The sequence below is a fragment of the Artemia sp. Qi Xiang Cuo genome, chromosome 14, assembly GCF_049724085.1.
Source record: "Artemia sp. Qi Xiang Cuo chromosome 14, ASM4972408v1, whole genome shotgun sequence".
Lineage (NCBI taxonomy): Eukaryota > Metazoa > Arthropoda > Branchiopoda > Anostraca > Artemiidae > Artemia > Artemia sp. Qi Xiang Cuo.
Window position 1 is genome coordinate 38,427,057 of NC_142807.1, and position 17,824 is coordinate 38,444,880.

At 34.9% G+C, this 17,824-nt stretch overlaps 1 protein-coding gene across 1 annotated transcript in view; it reads right to left on the reverse strand.

Moving 5' to 3' along the window:
* LOC148944441 (DNA topoisomerase 2-alpha-like) overlaps nt 1–17,824 on the reverse strand; it is a 78,777-nt gene that overhangs the window by 27,248 nt on the left and 33,705 nt on the right. The window contains 6 exon segments of the mRNA XM_089100285.1: nt 2,592–2,791; nt 5,323–5,554; nt 7,637–7,884; nt 10,462–10,692; nt 12,909–13,018; nt 14,143–14,353. Of these exon segments, the coding sequence (XP_088956411.1) occupies nt 2,592–2,791; nt 5,323–5,554; nt 7,637–7,884; nt 10,462–10,692; nt 12,909–13,018; nt 14,143–14,353 (1,232 nt within the window).

The window sequence follows — 17,824 nt, forward strand, 5'->3', positions numbered from 1 at the left end:
TTAAATCCCCCCGAAGCATAACTTACAACCCTAGCCCCTAGGCTCTGTTTTTTTTTTCAACCCCAAAAAACTTTTTATATAATATTTAGACTATTTTGAATAAAATGGATATCTCAAAATTACTATTAGATGAATTTCGGGACAAAACGACGTATGTGTATGGGGGGGGGGTAGCTGCCCTCCGATAACTTTGACTCTTAAAAAGGGCACTAAAAATTATGATTACCAATCCAATGACCCCCCTTCGAAGTTTATATGACCCAGGGCATAACTTACAACCCTTGCCCTGAGGGCTGAGGGGATTTGTCATCCTCAAACACATAATTTTCGGAACTTTCAACAACGTTAAACAAAATGGCTACCTCAAAATTTTGATTGAAAGTGTTTGGGGATATGATGGGTAAGGGAGGGAGGGCATTTGCCTTTCGATTACTTTCAACTAATAAAAAGGAAACTAATCCTCTCAATTTCCAATCGAATGAGCCCTTTTTGAAGTTTCTACGACAAAGCTTTCTACAAAAACCTTATATGCCCCTAGGGTATAACTTACAACCGTTTCCTGAGGGCTGTGGTGGGGGGGGGGGGGGTGGGTGTCATCTTCAAATACAGATTTCCAGATATTTCAACTACGTTGCACAAAATGGTTATATCAAAATTTTGATCGGAAGTGACTGGGGAAATAATGGGCGTGGGGGGGGGGGGTCACTTTCGACTATTAAAAAGGGGACTAGGCTTCTCAGTTTTCAATCGAATGAGCCCCTTTTGAAGATTCTGCAACAGCGCTTTCTATAAAAACCTTATAAGCCCCCAGGGCATAACTTATGCCCTGAGGGTTGTGGGGGGGGGGGGGTTGTCTTCCTCGAACACATAATTTCCAGACCTTTCAACTAAGTTGAACAAAATGGCTATCTCAAAATTTGTATTAGATGTGTTTGAGGAAACGGTGGGCGTGGGAGGGGGGTTAGTTGCCCTCCGACCATTTTCAATTATTAAAAAGGGCACTAGCCCTTTCAATTTCCAATCAAATGATCCCTTATGAAGTTTCTACGACAACTTGTTCGATACGAAGTGCCCTAGTCTAAGACCCCCCCCCCCAAAAAAAAAAAAAAAACAACAACAAACAAACAAACAAAACCTTGTGCCAACATCATTCTTTACTTAGGCAGCTCTGTTGCGCCGCCTGTGATACGGAGTGAAACGATATAGCTGAAGCAAGGTTCTGACGGTTTGTAATTAAACCCCGTATCAGGATTCATAGCTGTAATAAATCAAACAGTAGCAGGTTTTTAAATTAACGCAAAGTCACGTGAAATGAAAATGATAACTTTGTGGAATGGGTAAAAACTTAGTAAAGAATATTTGCCCCAACCGGAAGTGTAAAAAATGTCTTATTTTAGTAATGATATACCACTATCTATAGGAGAGGCATGCAAGGAGCATTTTAAGATAAAATCTAAGCTGATTAATGTTGCTATTTCAGCATGGGCGTCAAACACTGTTCCTCTTTGTATTCAGTTTGAAAGAGAAGGTATAAAAAAAGTACAGGCAAAAAAAGAAGGTATAGAAAAAGTTGCAAGGATTGCGTGGTGTTCTTGGTGTTGCTCTTTTTTGTTGTTTGTCCTTATTGTGACGAGTTTTGGTGACAATTGGTAGAGGCAATGAGCGAAAGGTCGACTCCAAAAGTAAATTAGAATACCAGTAATTGAATAAACATAGCAAAATTGAACCTCTAGTTGATGGAGCTCAATGAACATACAGTTTGAGGCACCACTTTCTTGTTAATTGGCAAATTTACTGAAGCTATTTTCAGTCCAGTATTTTTCTGAGAAATTCTCAAATGGAACAGGTTGTTTGAGCTCAGCAGCAATGTTTAGCTGAGAAATTTACTGGAAATGCAGAAATAAATATATAAACAACCTAATAAACAAAAAACTAGAACATATTTTGTATTTATTATGTATTATTCAAGCTTTTTATTCAATTTCATAAATGACAGGTTTTTATCTCGTCTTAGCTCAGCACAAGGGTTTGTACAGTCTAAACTTATGACAAAATTCTAGATAAACTTCCTCAGAAAATTCAAGTTGAACAAATTTCTCAGCCACAACCCTGCACAAATGATAATACTTTCTAAGCAATTTCTTAAGCTTTCTATGCAATTTCTTTCTTAGAAAAAAGTATAAATAGAAAATAAGTCATGACTATTAATCAACGTAAATATTAAGTAAGTAAAGTATAAACTGGTGTTTTTCGGGAGAGTAGGACCGATATCATATAACAATTTGTTAATCTATGGTTTCTAGTAGGAAAGTAAACAGGAATTAATTTCAGGGAAGGGGAGGGGCTCGTCAAACCCCCAAAAGACACCTTATAGGGAAAATATTGTAAAATTTGGATATTTCGGAAGGTGGAAGCACAAGCCTAAATACAGTGTCCCCATACCCCACCCCAGCACATTCGCCGGGTGAAAAATAAGTAATATAAGAAGATATTATGAAAATATATGAAAGAGTATTATGAATAATAAAATACTGAAAAAAAGAAATGATAATGGAATAATGAAAAAAAAGAAGACAAAAAAGTATACTTACGTAATTACTGATGGTTGTTTTTCAGTCCCGTTTAGAAATGGTTCAAGAACTGATTCCTTGTATGATTGTGTCCATACACGAATAGGCAATTCAGTTATTTCGATTTTATTGTCATCCAGTATGGCAACTTCTCCACTGATAGCATATCGACCATGACCAACAGACACAATAGTGCCTCTGAAGTTCTTAAACCATGGTTGCTAAAAAAACACACATAAAAAAAAACGAGTTTTAGGAACTGGGTCAATGAGCCAATTTTTTTTCCCCTAATCAATTTGAAACTTATGACCGTAAACCCTTAGGCCTAAACCCCGATAATTTTTAAGAGTTTACAAACTTCAGCTTCCAACCAGAACTTTGGAAACAGCGATGTGACAAGTTCATTAGGCTTTTCTGATTACGCCACTATTTCAAAATATTTCTAAATTTAAGATTATATTTCAAACCACATTTCTGGTGAGTAAGAAAATCTTTGCCAAAACATCAAAATAAAATCATATTCACAGGGGGATGACATAAAAATTACAACGTTTTAGACAAAAAGAACGATTTAATATTTTTGAAAAATTGACTAAGTCAAAAAAACTTTTTAACTGAATTTTCCCAGATAAAGGGCATTCTCCTAATGTCACTTTTCACTTTACATCGAAAAAAGGTTACAGCAAAAAATTTTCAATTTTATCCTATTTCCTGACTTTGGTGAGCAAATCATGCTAGGTACCAAATTACAACATACATAAAACATTCAATTGTACAAGTGGAATTAATTTATTCCCAATGAAAACAAGACAAGAACTTAACTGAAAAATGCCTCAAACTACACCAATCTAGGATGAGCCATATCGACGTTTTATCCATAACATCAATACTGAATCGATTAAACCAACCTAACAGTCGAATAAAAGCTGCATTTATAAATCAGATACAAAAATAGCAAAAATAAGCAACAAAAACATATTTCGATTTGAATTTTGAGCTGTCTCAACTAAAAAGTGAGAAAAAATTGAGAAAATACACTCATTAAAAGATCAAAAATACCACTTTTACAATAGCAATTGACACCAACTACTCAAGATAAACGTTCAGTTCAAACAAACTAAACAATTTGCAGTTCTCTCATCTGACAATAAATATTTTTAGCCGTAATTTACAATGAAAGTAACTCGAGGCTACGGGAATAAACTGGTTTTAAATGCAAAGAAGCAAAAGATCTTTACAAGGACACGAATTTGTAATTAAGTTATTTCACAATAGAAAGTCGTTTACCTAAGGAAGTTTTTAAGTCAAAATACGACAAAAAAAAGCGAAAGCTACATCTTACGTTTTACTTTATGGCTTTACTCTTTCCTGCCAAATACCTCAACGTTTCTACGATTTGCGCCTTAATTTCTTACATTATTCATACAACCTACCTATTTTTTTTAGTTCTTCCCTCGTTCCAAGTAGATTCTTAGGTAAATGCCAGTGGTAAGTGACAGTGTCATTAATGATCTTAATCAATATTTTCATGTTTTGCAAAGTATGGCCGTTTATTCGTTCATCTGATATGAAAATATTTTATTAAGGGCATTACCCAGCTGGGGCGTTGTCGAGGTTAAATCCCCCACTCCGGAGTCTGGATCCAGGAATTCAGGCCCTAGATAGATAGTTTGCCCCCCCCCCCCCAATAAAAAGAATCCCGAAAACAGCATTAACTTCATTAGATATTTATTTTCATCATAGGTAAATTACTAAGGCCTTAACTATAACGCAAATACAATTTTAAAATGAATTTTGAAGGCACATCTTCAACATTCATGATTTTATCGAATTTGGAGATTTAAAACGTACTTTGGAAATTGGGAATTTGTAAGTATCTAGTGAACCAAATAAGGTAAGGGACAACGAAGTATATCATACTATCGAGCGTTAAGGGGCAGTTAAAGGGCATGGGCTGAAAATTGAGTTTAAGGGTACTGGATACAAAAGGAGAAATTGAGTTACAGGACATGAACAGAAAATTTCAGTTTGAAAGTTAATGCTACACAACGTCTTTTGAATAGACATATCTAGCTTATGTTTGATCACCAAAAGCTTGCAAGAGATCGCAAATTGGTTTCCATATGTCAAATCATCTGATAAATCCCATAATATCATGGACATAAGTTTCTCAGCTAAAACACTTACGCAACATTTTAGTAGTAACTGGGATATATATATATATATATATATATATATTATATATATATATATATATATATATATATATATATATATATATATATATATATATATATATATATATATATATATATATATATATATATATATGTATATGTATATATATATATATCTATATATATATATATGCTCTTAGGAATTACGTATTAAAGAAAGGTCATGTTTTGATATATATGTCTAAGCTAAACACAATTTTTTACTTAGCATGTCTTGAACCCTCAAATAAAATCATTTTTCTGAAAAGTTAAATTTCTCATGGAAATGAATTTTCGGCCAAAACCTAACCCAAGCATTAATGGATACATTTTCAGTTTTAGCAGCAAAGTTTCACGCAAAAACGGCAAGGAGGAAGTTTTAAAGTATTTTGAGCACAAAAAATAAACTTAAAATTTTACAAATTTGTTAGCTTAAGTACAACTTTGATAAATAATTTGAAGGAAAACAATTACATTATTAGTTAAGTTAAATTTCCCAGTTATTAGCAAGAAAAAGAGAAAAAACTGATCCATACCATGGGCAGTGGCTCGTTTCCCTCCAGCATTCTCTTAATATTTTCTGCAAGTTCTCGTGGATTGTAGTTGGGAATTTTCGTACTCCAGCCAGTTCCAATACCATCTGCACCATTCACCAAAGCCATTGGGATAATTGGCATATAGAACTCAGGCTCAATCTTCTGATTGTCATCACGAAGAAAGTTCAATAATGGTTCATCATTTACAGGGAATAGCAGCCTAGCTACTGAGCTGTAACAAAAAAGAAGAGAATCAAATATTTATTTCAGTTTAGGTTCAAACGTGTAAAGGTAAAGGCACATCTCACTTATTGTAGATTACGATACTTCAAGGTTCTATTAATATATTATCTGCAGAAACATTCCGAAAGGTTCTATAAATGCAGGAACATTCCGATTATGTTACTGTAGGCTGTACTATTATCATAGACAGTATGTGTTCCTATTAGTACATATAATACACATATATATACTTTTATTCGAACAAAAATAAAATGAACTTATACGCAATTTTAAAAATACGCACGCTTCTGAAATTCAAAACAGCTGAAGTGAGAATGTTCTTACAAGCATATTATGACTAAAACTAAAGAGCGTGTTTGACAAACCTGGTTTTGAATGGTCAACCAGTTACAGTTCGCCGCTGTTACGCCTTAATGTCGTATCTGACATTTTCAAACTTCTGAGATAATTGCCAAGAATTGATTACTGGGCTGCAATCAAAGGGACAAACTGCAGGGCAATGCATGCTTAGTCATACTTAGACCCTCTTTATCTACACAACCCAGCTGAGGCACCCTTTGAGAACAGCTTGCCAAGCAATTTTTGGAAAATACCTCAGAAGCGATTTTGGAAAATTCCGCCACATCACACATTTAATATAATTTTTTTTCTCATCTTAATATATATATATCAACATTATTAACACGATTAGCAAAGTAGGCTACAGATGCATATAAACATTTGATATGATAATAAATAAAATTTAAAACAAAAATAACCAAAAATAGTGGAAAAACTAAAATCAGTGGCCAGAATAAACGCAAGAAAATTTATATTTAATCATACATTATTAAAAAAGTAATATTAAAAATCAAGTACACAATGAAGATTCATATTAAAGATATTAAAATGTCTGACGAAATTTTGTGAACACACTCTGTGTCCACCTTTCAATTCAACATCGTGTAAAATACCAACATGCGCATAACCGCCTTATCCAGGGGGGGGATTAAAGGCTTTGACCCCTTTCCACCCAATTTTTGACTAACTCGTAAAAACGTAACAAAAATGCATTGTAACAAAAATTTTTGATGCGTCTTTTTAAGTTTTTTATTGTACCCCTACCCCACCTCGAACAAAAGTAATGGGCGCGCCCTTGATGCGCATATAAAACGAAAAAAATGTCTATATCTGCTGATGAATTCAGAAGAAAATTATATTGAATCGCAATTATAAAACAAAAGAAACAAACCACGAAAAAAATAAATAGGCCCTATAATAAATAATTAAATCCTTGGGAAATCCCAAGGATTATAAATAATAAATAAATCCATGGGAAATCAACAATATATATGAGGTCAGCAGTCGAAATAAATAATTCTAGAATAGTATATTTTAAGCATATTAGAGTTAGAATCATAAAGATCAACATATTTAGTGAGTCTAAAGAACAACGTTTATTTACTTTAATCTGTTTTAGAACCACCATGTCACTGACATTGCAGTTTATATTTAATAAATTGTCAAACTAATAGATTTGTCCTCTTGTGTGGTAGCAAGCCCATTGAACTAATGTACATCAAAAACAGTTCGAAGAGAAAATTATATTCAAAATCTAAAAATAGAGCGGATTAAGTTATGAAGAAAGAATCCAACCTACAAAAAAAGGAATACAAACCAGGACGACAAGAACTATTTAAAAGAAGTGACAGAAACAAGGTTTTCCTTACAGGAAGCGACGTAGTCTTTTTCAAGAATAAATTTTCAACTGATTTGGCTAGGTGGCAACAAGGTGCACCTGATATGGCAACAAATGTCTCTTGTTATAAAATATAGATATTACGAAAAATTATTTGCAAATAATTTGAACTAGCAAATTATAAAAAAAAAATATATATAATAATAAAAAAAATTATAATAATTAAAAAAAAATAGGAAATTTAATCAATGGTTGTAAATTTCGTCAAATCAAAAAGGGAACAATTACATATTCTCTGTCTAGCTAAAAATGCATCCCGAGGACAAAGTTGTAAAATTAGGCTTTTAACTTTTGAATTTGTGGGTACATTAGATACTATAATGAGCCACATACCTCATTTGAGTGAAAATGTATCTGGGGCTGGCAGCATCTTTGCCGCCTTGAAGTCGAGTGCCAAACTGACCAATGGGCATCAGCAAATTGATGTTATTAGAACCAATGAAATCTTGAGCCAAGTTGATAATAGTGGACATTAAAGAAACTTCACCATGATGATAAGCACTATGCTCTGCAACTGATCCAGCAAGTTGAGCAACTTTAACCTCTCTTTTGTCGTTTCTCTTGAAGACCGTGAATAAAACCTATAACAGTAGAGTATAAAGTAGAATACATATAAGATAAGAAACAGAGAGAGAGAGAGAGAGAGAACTCTGACAGCAAAAACTTCATTTTTTTTTTTTTTTTTTTTTTTTTTTTTTTTTTTTTTTATAAAAACAACAGACTCCTGTTAACCACATATTAACATTACCTAGGCATAAGCAATTTTCTATGTATGTAAACGACGAAGCTCTCATGGTACCAACTCTCAGAGTACGAATGCTATTTAGCAAATATATAGAAAAATGAAGAACTTTTGTTCGTTTCAATTGTTAAAACAGCCCTTCAATGGAATAAAACTGTCATCGATGTACCTGACAATTACTAGCTCTAATTATAGTGTGCGATCCCTGTAACTTCTTCAACAGTCACTATCTTACACTTACAACGTTAAATAATTCCCAATACCAACACTTAACACAATGCCAATTTATGTTCTAAACTCAACAACATGGCATTTCATGAGCTGCTTATTTACTATCGGCTGAAGGAATATTTCTCGTATTTTGTTTAACACAAAAATTGCATTGATTAATTATTAAAGTATGAAGGTATTGTTGGCCTCAGGCGGCTTGCTCCTGCAATGAGTCGTTAGTAGTAGTAGATGCTTGGATTTGAGTCAATGTGAAAAGGGAATACATCCTAAAATTGAGTGTTTTGATTCCTGCATTTTACTATAGCTCGGATTTGCAGCGATGCATTTTAGTTTTTTTTTTCATATTTAACAAACATCAGTCAGGATCAAGCATAACAACTTTGAATAATTTAAATTAAAATATTTAATGAGTCTGGGATACATTCATTGGCCTTAGGGGGGGGGAGACCCCTGCCCTGAAATCCAAGAATCTTTGTGACTCGTTTTCCCGATTTTGGATTCTACATATTTAATCATGCTATTAATCTTTTGGTTCAACAAATTGGACCCCCCCCAAATAAAATCCATTTCTCGTGCAGGATAAATGGATATTCAACTGCATGTATTCATATTCTTTATTTTTAAAAAAACAATCTCTCTTTATTAAATTAAAAAAAGATCAAGAGAGCGAAAGTCACCATTTAAGCTGATTCAGGAATGGTAACTATTTTTCAAACAATCGTAAGTTTAAATGCTTTTTCCCCATAAGATACAATAAGAAAAGTAACCTGCGTGGGTCATATCGAAACACCATAAAGTTAAACATAATATTTCATGGTTAAACAACAGTTACTATGGTAAAGCGGCAGCGGGACTCTCCTCTGGAGGGAGGATCAAAGTTCCAGCCGCTTTGTAGTAATGATGATAAACCTTTTGCTTGGATTGCGCTTTCCCACCCACACATACAAATTGAGCAGCCAAAGGATCACGCAAATATTGGTCTGAGTGTCAATCCACCCAAAAGCGAGTTTCTTGCTTTTAAACCGTCTTCGTCTCTAAAACTTCACTCCACCCACAGTCCCTATTCGTAAAGATTGATGTTTTAACTTGGATTAAAACCGAAGCATCTTTGTATAACCAACGGAAGTTATTTGAGAAGCTCAAGGCTTCTTGTAGTTGACTAAATTATTTCTGGTCTACGGTTCAGTCACGAAAAATTGTTAGCCCTTAAGTTTAAACATAAAAAAAAAAGATATTTTAGCTCGTTTGTTCTCAGGAGGTGTAGTCCCGATCATTCACCACATTTTTCCAGCAAGGTATTGGCTCACAAATACAGACAAACATCGTATTCGTCGAGGCCAATGTAAGCACCCAAAGTTTCTTCTGGACGTTCTATTGTATCTACGAAACACATTTACTTAAGAAAGATCCCACGTTGATGACCTTGTTTTGATATACTCTGAATTAGAAAAACGCTCGATAGAGAATCACCTAATTGTTTGATTCAACTTGTCGTTGGCATTCCTCCTTGAGGTTAGAGTGATGATAGTTGATAGCTCAGTCGTATTTAAATATGGTATTTTTTGTTTTATCTTTAGAAGTTACTTGAGTTTCATTTTCCTTTCAGTGCTCTGTTTTTTCTTATGATGTTGTAAGCGACTTTCTCATAAATCAATAGATGTAAAATATAAACTTTTTATTGATATAATTGAAGGAACAAACTTTTCTATGACAAATCTGTCATTAATCAGTCTCAAACCCACGATAGACAAACCCAAGTCATAACCATTGGCATTGAAGAAATACAAGAACACTGCATAAAACCAATCAATCTTGGGTTACACCAACCAGACATAGACTCCTCTAAAAGGAACACTTCAAATGCCACTCAACAGTCGTATATCAACAGAAGTAGAAAAAAAAAGAAAAGAAAGAAAAGTAATTGAAACTCTACAGCCATAATTAAAACAAAGGAACCCTAATAATTACATCCTATCAAGTAAAATTATTACTAGTAAAAAAAAAGCTCGTACAACCCCAGGGGTTTCTAAGGGAAACAGAAATCTCCAGAATACAGCTTTGCAGACGTAACTATAGAAGTATTAGTAGAATTATGTTACTCTAAGTCGGGTACAACCAACAAATCTTAATTCAAAGAATAACGCTTATCTTAACAGACAAAAACCAAGAAAATATGGCTACCAACCTTCCTCTGACCTGGCTTCAGACCATCAACCATTGACGGAATAGATCGCTCGTTATCGAGATTACTGAATAGAACAAGCTCTTTATTGACAAAATCCTTAAAACTGACTTCATGAGTATCCTTTTCATAGAGATACATTTCAGGGAGTCCCAACTCTTTCCTTCTTTTACATTCTTCCATCCATTCGGTGAGCCATTGTTTTCGGTCTTCAACACAATCTTTACTAAATGCCTTCAAATAGAAATAAATACTAAGAAAATTAATGTCGTTACGCTAATTATATACAAATTTTCGGCATAGCAGAAAAAAAAAAAAAAAAAAAAAAAAAAAAAAAAAAAAACGCAAAGTAACCAAATTCTATTAATTTGAAATTAACAAAATAAAATAATCAAACTACAAAACAGAAATTTTTCATCCCGAGAGCATTTAAGGCCAGCGCTGTTATCCGGTCATGTTCAATGAAACAACTTTGTGAAAATGATAATCTAGTAACCATTATGAAATGAATTTACTCAGCCGTTTTTTTTTCCCCTTTAACAAGCTTGGGAACAAAAACATCTGACACTCGAACTGAAGGACACTGTCGCACTCGAATGCTAAGAGCCGTTCGAGAAACGTAAAATGGGACATATACACAGCTTATCTGATAAACTCACTCCTCCTGCAAACCAGGAACTGTTTGCAGGAGGACAGCAAAACTTTTGGACTTGATGATTTGGGTAAGTTTGCAGGAAACCCAAATCGGTCCTCCAAATAGAAACTCCGCATGCCCCCTAGTGACTTTCAGCACGAGACCTATGCTGCCTTGAAAAAAATTTATGGAAAGCGGAGAAGAGATGAATATTCGACGTTTAGCTTTTTTTTAACTACTAGTGCCACTCAAAGTGCAGCATTAACCAGCAGAACTAGACAAATTCATAGCACGCTCAATTTTGATCTCTTAAAGTTAAGTTTAAGTTAAACTATTTTTTCCGGGTTAGAAATGCTAAGGGCAAGACTATTATGAAGAACATTGGTTGAACAGAAAAGAAGGTGTAAAAACAAAAGTACTGAGTTCTTTTGGCCTCAAAAGTGGTTGTTTAACATGAGCCCAACGTAGCTAAACAAAAGCACCAACAACTGAATAAAAATATAAACGAGCTGATCCTTTATTAGGCTCTGATAATTAGTTCATTGATGATAATGATGTCATTAATGGTTTGATGGTGTTAGTGTTTTTTCTCTCAGAAACGAACTGGCATGTTGTCCATTATCAATTTCTCGTGCTCTTAAGTCTACCTTTGTTTTTAATCTGACAGAGCCACTATTGCTTCAGACCTTCACTTTTCCAATTCATCTCAAAACCACTATGCTCTCTATGTCACTAGTAGGATTTATTTTCTAAGAGATCCATTTTAAAATGCCAAAGATCTGGCTGTATGGAGTATTAACCACGTTTTGTGACTGGTCCCATTCACCTCTGCACACTTCCAGGGTGAAGACAAAATCACAATCTGTGCTGTCAATCAGATACTACTGAAGATCAAACATACAGTGATTACAATCGTATATAGCAAGTGAACACTTGCAAATGCACCGGTATTTTTAAGCTTTATTTTAACCAATCTTTAAACTCAAACCTACTCTCCTCCCTCCCCCAAATAAAACCCTGTCCACGTGTCAGGTCTAGACGCCTTGACACAATAGCCTCAATCATACTCAACAATTTCCCCAATAGAGCTTCATTTGACCAAACAAGTTTGGAATATTAACTTTAGCAATAATTATGGACAGGATGCAAACAAATTTCATAAGAAAAAAAAATATTTATATATACATAAATATGTAACTGGCTTAAATTTTTACATATTTTTAGTTACGCTTTAATTTTGCTTTTCTTTCACTTAATATTAATTTGCTGAATAGGCTAAACAGTATGTTATCATCCTTTGTATAAATGGCCACGGAACCTAATATGCGTGTTTTCTGTAGCTCTATTCTGTTTTTTTTTTTTTTTTTTTTTTTTTTTTTTTTTTTTTTTTAATCTTGACTAAATTTAAACACAATATATATGAAATATACATATATTAGGCTTGAATTTTTAAATATTTCTTAATTGCTCTTTCTATTTTTTCTTCCCATTCCCCTATTACTAATTTGCTAAATAGGCAAAAATGTATGGTATCATCCATTGTACAACTGGTCATAGCGCCTCATACGTGTGTTCAAGTTCCCCTTTTTTCCGAACAAAATTCTATACAGCGCTTTTTACATAGCTCTATTTTTTTTCTCCTATAACTCAATTTTTTCGCTTTTTTTAAATTTAATATATTGCTAACAGATTACAACGAGCACACCTGACTAATTCGACACTTTCATGGAACGAACCTTGATAAAAAAAAAATAAAATAAATAATAATAAAATAAAAGAAGCCAAGTCGTAGTAGAAGTAAGAAGTAAAGTCGTACCATTTTAATTGCATAATCATCACGGTCTCCTCCATACCTGAACTTGATTCTATGCCTTTGCATATCACTGAAATATTCTTTGGCCTCCTTTGAAGTGGAGGTTCCCAAACCTGTAAGAAAGAAAGTAAAAGAAAAGAACCTACGGAGATAAAACTCAAATCTTCACGCTTTCGCCACACGTGTGGACGATTGTTCTCAAATACTCGATTCACGGTTATGAGGCTTTTTAAAGTAGGATTCATGGTAAATTCATAAAAACTTGTCTGTTTCCAGAAAAAAACATGAAATCTACAACAACTTATCTGTTCGAGTTATAATATTAAAAGCCTCATATAATATTAAAAGCAGTATTAAAAACACAATACTACCACTATTAAGTTATCACTGACTATATAGATATCCTCCCCTCCCAAAAAAAGTCTATAGGACTTTCATTTTCACTCTTGGCGACTAAGTTACAAGGACTAATCTAATTTGGACGCTTTATTCATTTACACTTTTCTTTAGTTTCAATTTACTCCTTAATTACTGGGAAGACATTAAGCAATAGCAATTTACAAATCCCTCTGTCAAGACCCAAATTGTAATAATTTTATCACAGGAATTTTGGTGTTGACCTATATGTAAGAGAGATGAATAGTTTTAGTTTAATTTTCAAACAGATTTAATCAAGCTTCTTTTTTCAGGTTTCAAAGTGCCAAGTTTGCCAAGAATACCAAACACGCAATGGCTTTGACGATATCCAATGTAAGCAAGGGAAAAGTATACTTTCAATCCCATCCTGGGTGTGTGTAGTAACACACTATTAACAAATAGGGTTTTCTTCTAAAAACAAAGTAAGTCCATTATGATCAATTAGATCATTTGTTTTAATTTCTTAGAAAAGAAACAAAGCTAGGACTCCTTCGAGTACCTTAAACTACAAAAAAGAGAAAAACTAGCAGGGTTTTTTCTCCGTTTCTGTCATTGCATTTCCATTGACTACCTTTTCACTTAGATTCTGGGATTACCCATAAATATTCAGGGCCAAAAAAAAAAAAAAGAAAGTGATTTTTCGTTTCTTCACACAAGGATTAGCAGGCAACAGAGACAGTGCTGGTAGACAATATGAAGCCCCAATATCATGCAAGTCTGGTAGTATGGTACAGAAACAAAAAACAATCAAGAGAAATAGATAAGATCAGATAAGAAAAAACAACAACAGCAGCCGTAACAAAATTAAAAAAAAGAATACCTTTGTAGTACTTTATCTTATACTTCGGCCAATCTGTTGTATTCCTCTTCCATTCCTCGAACTCTGGGACAGAGAAAAAGGATATGTCTTTATCCCTTTTGGAGGCTTTGACAATTGGAGTGATAAATTCTTCCAAAAATGGAATACGGAGCAATGTTGGCCAATTGTGATGGAAAAAATTAATCAAAAGGCCTTTAATGTGGGAACCATCCTAAAAAAAAAAGAGAAGAAGGGACTAATCCTCGTGGTTGTACTTCTAATTATTCGTACCAATGGCAACAATAGCTATTACTTGGGTGACTAGAAATTTTTGGATGTTGTTCTTTTCAGCGTATCTACGTAAGTACGAAATATAGTATACATATTTGGTTACCAAATACATTGCCAAGAAGAAAGTCGAAATAGAATTACGAGAGGACTTCCTGAACCATATTACTATCTTACTCCCATTCCAAAGAAAGGTTAACTCGCGTACTTCCTATATACTTCTCTCCACCTTATAACTGTTTCCACAAAACTGTAAACTTTTTGCATCATTATTTGTTTATGAGTTGGAAAGAAAATGTTACACCCCTATCGACTCGGTGCCAGGTGTATAGATGCTTTATCAGCAGTTGCAGATGCTTTGACAGCAATGCTTTCGGTTCTCAATTGATTCTGGGAGGACCTGACGTAAAGCCACTTTTGACATCCTTATTCACGCAATATTTCCCACGACCAAGCTAAAAAAAAGAGGGTCAACCCTGCAATTGCTATACCACCAAGAGATGTGTACTTGCATGGGCGTAGACAGCACCTTGTCTGGGGGGGGGGCAGCCGATTCTGTGATGGTCCATAGAAACTTGTCATTCTATATTTAGCTAAGACTCGGCCTTTAGCTGTTTCCATATTCTACTTTTCTGGCAATACTATCAAGGAAGCACACTTGTGCCTCTTTAAAGAGGCAACCCACCACAATGTTAAGCGATTTCCGGTGTTAACTTTAAGTCCTGACACGATCAGCTAACAGTTAGTCAAGCAATAATAAGTAATAAACTGTACGAAACCGTGCAGAAAATATTTGAAAAAAACTACGTTTTCTAAAGAGTTAAAGGGACTGAGTCACAAGTTCGAACATTAAAACGTGAAGGGATTAGGAGGTAAAGTTGGGGGGCTGCCGCACCCCAAACCACCCCCTTCGGCAGCTTCTTTTCTTAAGATTTTTTAAGTCCTGTAGCCTGCAATCAGTTGATCGTACTATGTTCATCATATTATAGTTAGTTATTGGTTAGGGACAAATCTCCTGTAAAAAATCCAGTAAAGAGGATCAGTACTGTTTCCAATCAAACAGATGCATTAGGATGCTCTTACGTTAAAAAGTTCAGGCAAACATCGTGCGAATTGCAAAGCATTTCTTTGCAAGTGAAAAAGCGGGGGTTGAGGGGGGTGGCAGACCCCAAAAATAAAAAACTTAACAAAAGAGGCTGAAAAAGCGGGGGATTTGTGGTCTGTAGCCCCCAACTGTACCTCCTAATTCCTGTACGTTTTTAGGTTTAAAATTGTGACTCAGTCTCTTTAACTCCTTAGAAAACGTAGTTTTTTTTCAAATAATAATATAATAAATCCACTATTCTACTTCTAATTTCCTGAAAACATAAATGCCATAAAACCGATTTGACACAAACCACATTACGGTTAGATAACAGCTTCTTGTTCTAAGAATTCAATTCAAAAGTTTAAAGTTGGACAATATTTAATATCAAAATTGATATAGGGGAGACCGGATCACGATCGGCCACGTTTAGCCAAAGCAAAGAATCTCTATATAAAAATTCATGGGGACTTCTGGTGGATTAAAAAGGTCCTGACAGATGGCAGTGTATGTTTTTCAAATGTATGGCCTTGATTAATACTTTTATCAAAATTACGAGATTGGATCACGTTTTATGGGGATTAAATCGGGAATTTTGTTCAATTTTCGTCTGAAGGCTTACACCTAATTACGAATGCTAGAAAAGCAATAAACCCACTTTGTATTCTCTTATTATTTACCTGTCTTTAGGAAGCTTCCATCTTGACTTGCTATCTTTACCGGTTTGCTTTTAGCATTTTTTTCACCCCGCAGGATGGCGAATTCCCATGTTCAGCCATAATACCCAGTGTAGGTTCGGCATGCTGTACCAAGGTGTCTGAAAGTGGGCTTTGCTTGTAAAAGCTGTGTAAACAGCATACCTTAAGGTTGAAGGCAAGTTCAGAACACAAAACTTGATTAATTCTGGCGTTGTTTAACCTTGTTAGACCAGAAAGGGAACTGAAATTCTATTTTTTCCTGTTAAATTTAATTCAAGATCAAATGCTTAAAGGTAAAACAGAGGAGAAAGGAAAGAAAGGCGGCTGGGATTCAGAAGAAAAGAAAACAGAAGTTCTTTCTGTCTTAGTTGACACAAAGTTAGTCAGATTCTCTGCAAGTGCCATGGGTGTCCCTAGAGGAACGCTGCACGACAACATGAAAAAAGTTGAGAAGCTGAATATCTCTCTAAAAAGTCTGGACCTGAGTTTCCTTACACCCTGTTACAACACATGATAACTATTTACAGAGGAACAAGAAAAAGGGCTAAATCCTTACTTGAATACGATAGCTGATATGCATTTCGACTGCACTCCTCTAGAAGCACGTAAAATTGCATACACTTGTGCCATTACTAAGAGTATAAAACTACTGGATGACTGGAAATGCAAAGGCCGTGGAGAGAGTGGATGAGTTGCAGGTAAATATTGGTACCGTGGTTTTATGGATCGCCTTAAAACTCTATCAGTAAACACACAGGTACAAGCTTATGACAGGCAACTGTTTTCAACCGTCACAGTGTAGGAGCTTTCTTTGACAACCTGGAGCGAGGCCAAGATATACACATGTTCAGACAACAAGACATTTAAAATATTGACGAATCGGGTCTGAAAAACATTCGCAAGCCAGGTAAGATCATTGCACAGTGAGGCCAGAAGTAAGTAGGGAAGATCAGATCAGCAGAAAGAGGTCAGTTGACCACAGTTTGTGCTGGTGCTAATGTATTGGGAGCACTGTCTCACCTCTACTTATTTCCCCAGGAAAACGGTGTCCGGAAATTTAACTCAAGGGAACTTTACAAGGGAACATCATGATCGGCCCAGAAAATACTTCTGGCTGGATGACTTCCTCGCCATTTTTGCTTTACTTGCAGCATTTTATCAATAAAGTAAAAACTTCCAAACAGTCACCTGTGCTTTTGAAAATAAACGACCAGATCAGCCGATACATCGTTGAATTGCTTCAACTAGTTAAAAATGATGATGTTGTACTTTTAATTGTCCGTCCCCACACTACGCAAAACTACAGCCTCTAGAAAGGATAGTCATGAGGCCCCTTAAGGCCTACTACAACTAGGAAGCCGAAAGTGTTATGGTTGCCCATAAATATAAAACTATATCAGTGTATAACATCACTGAGCTGCAGGGGAAAGCATATCCAAAGGCTTTCGCTTCGGAGAATATAATCAGTGGATTCATAGAAAGCGGGGTCTGCCCCACCAACAAAGATGTCTTCAATGATTATGAGTTCCTCTCGTCATATATCAGACAGAATGCCTACCACATCTAGTGAAGCACTTACCACGGAAGTTTCTATGCTCTGCATAAGTCCTGTGCGACATTTAGACTCCTTCTT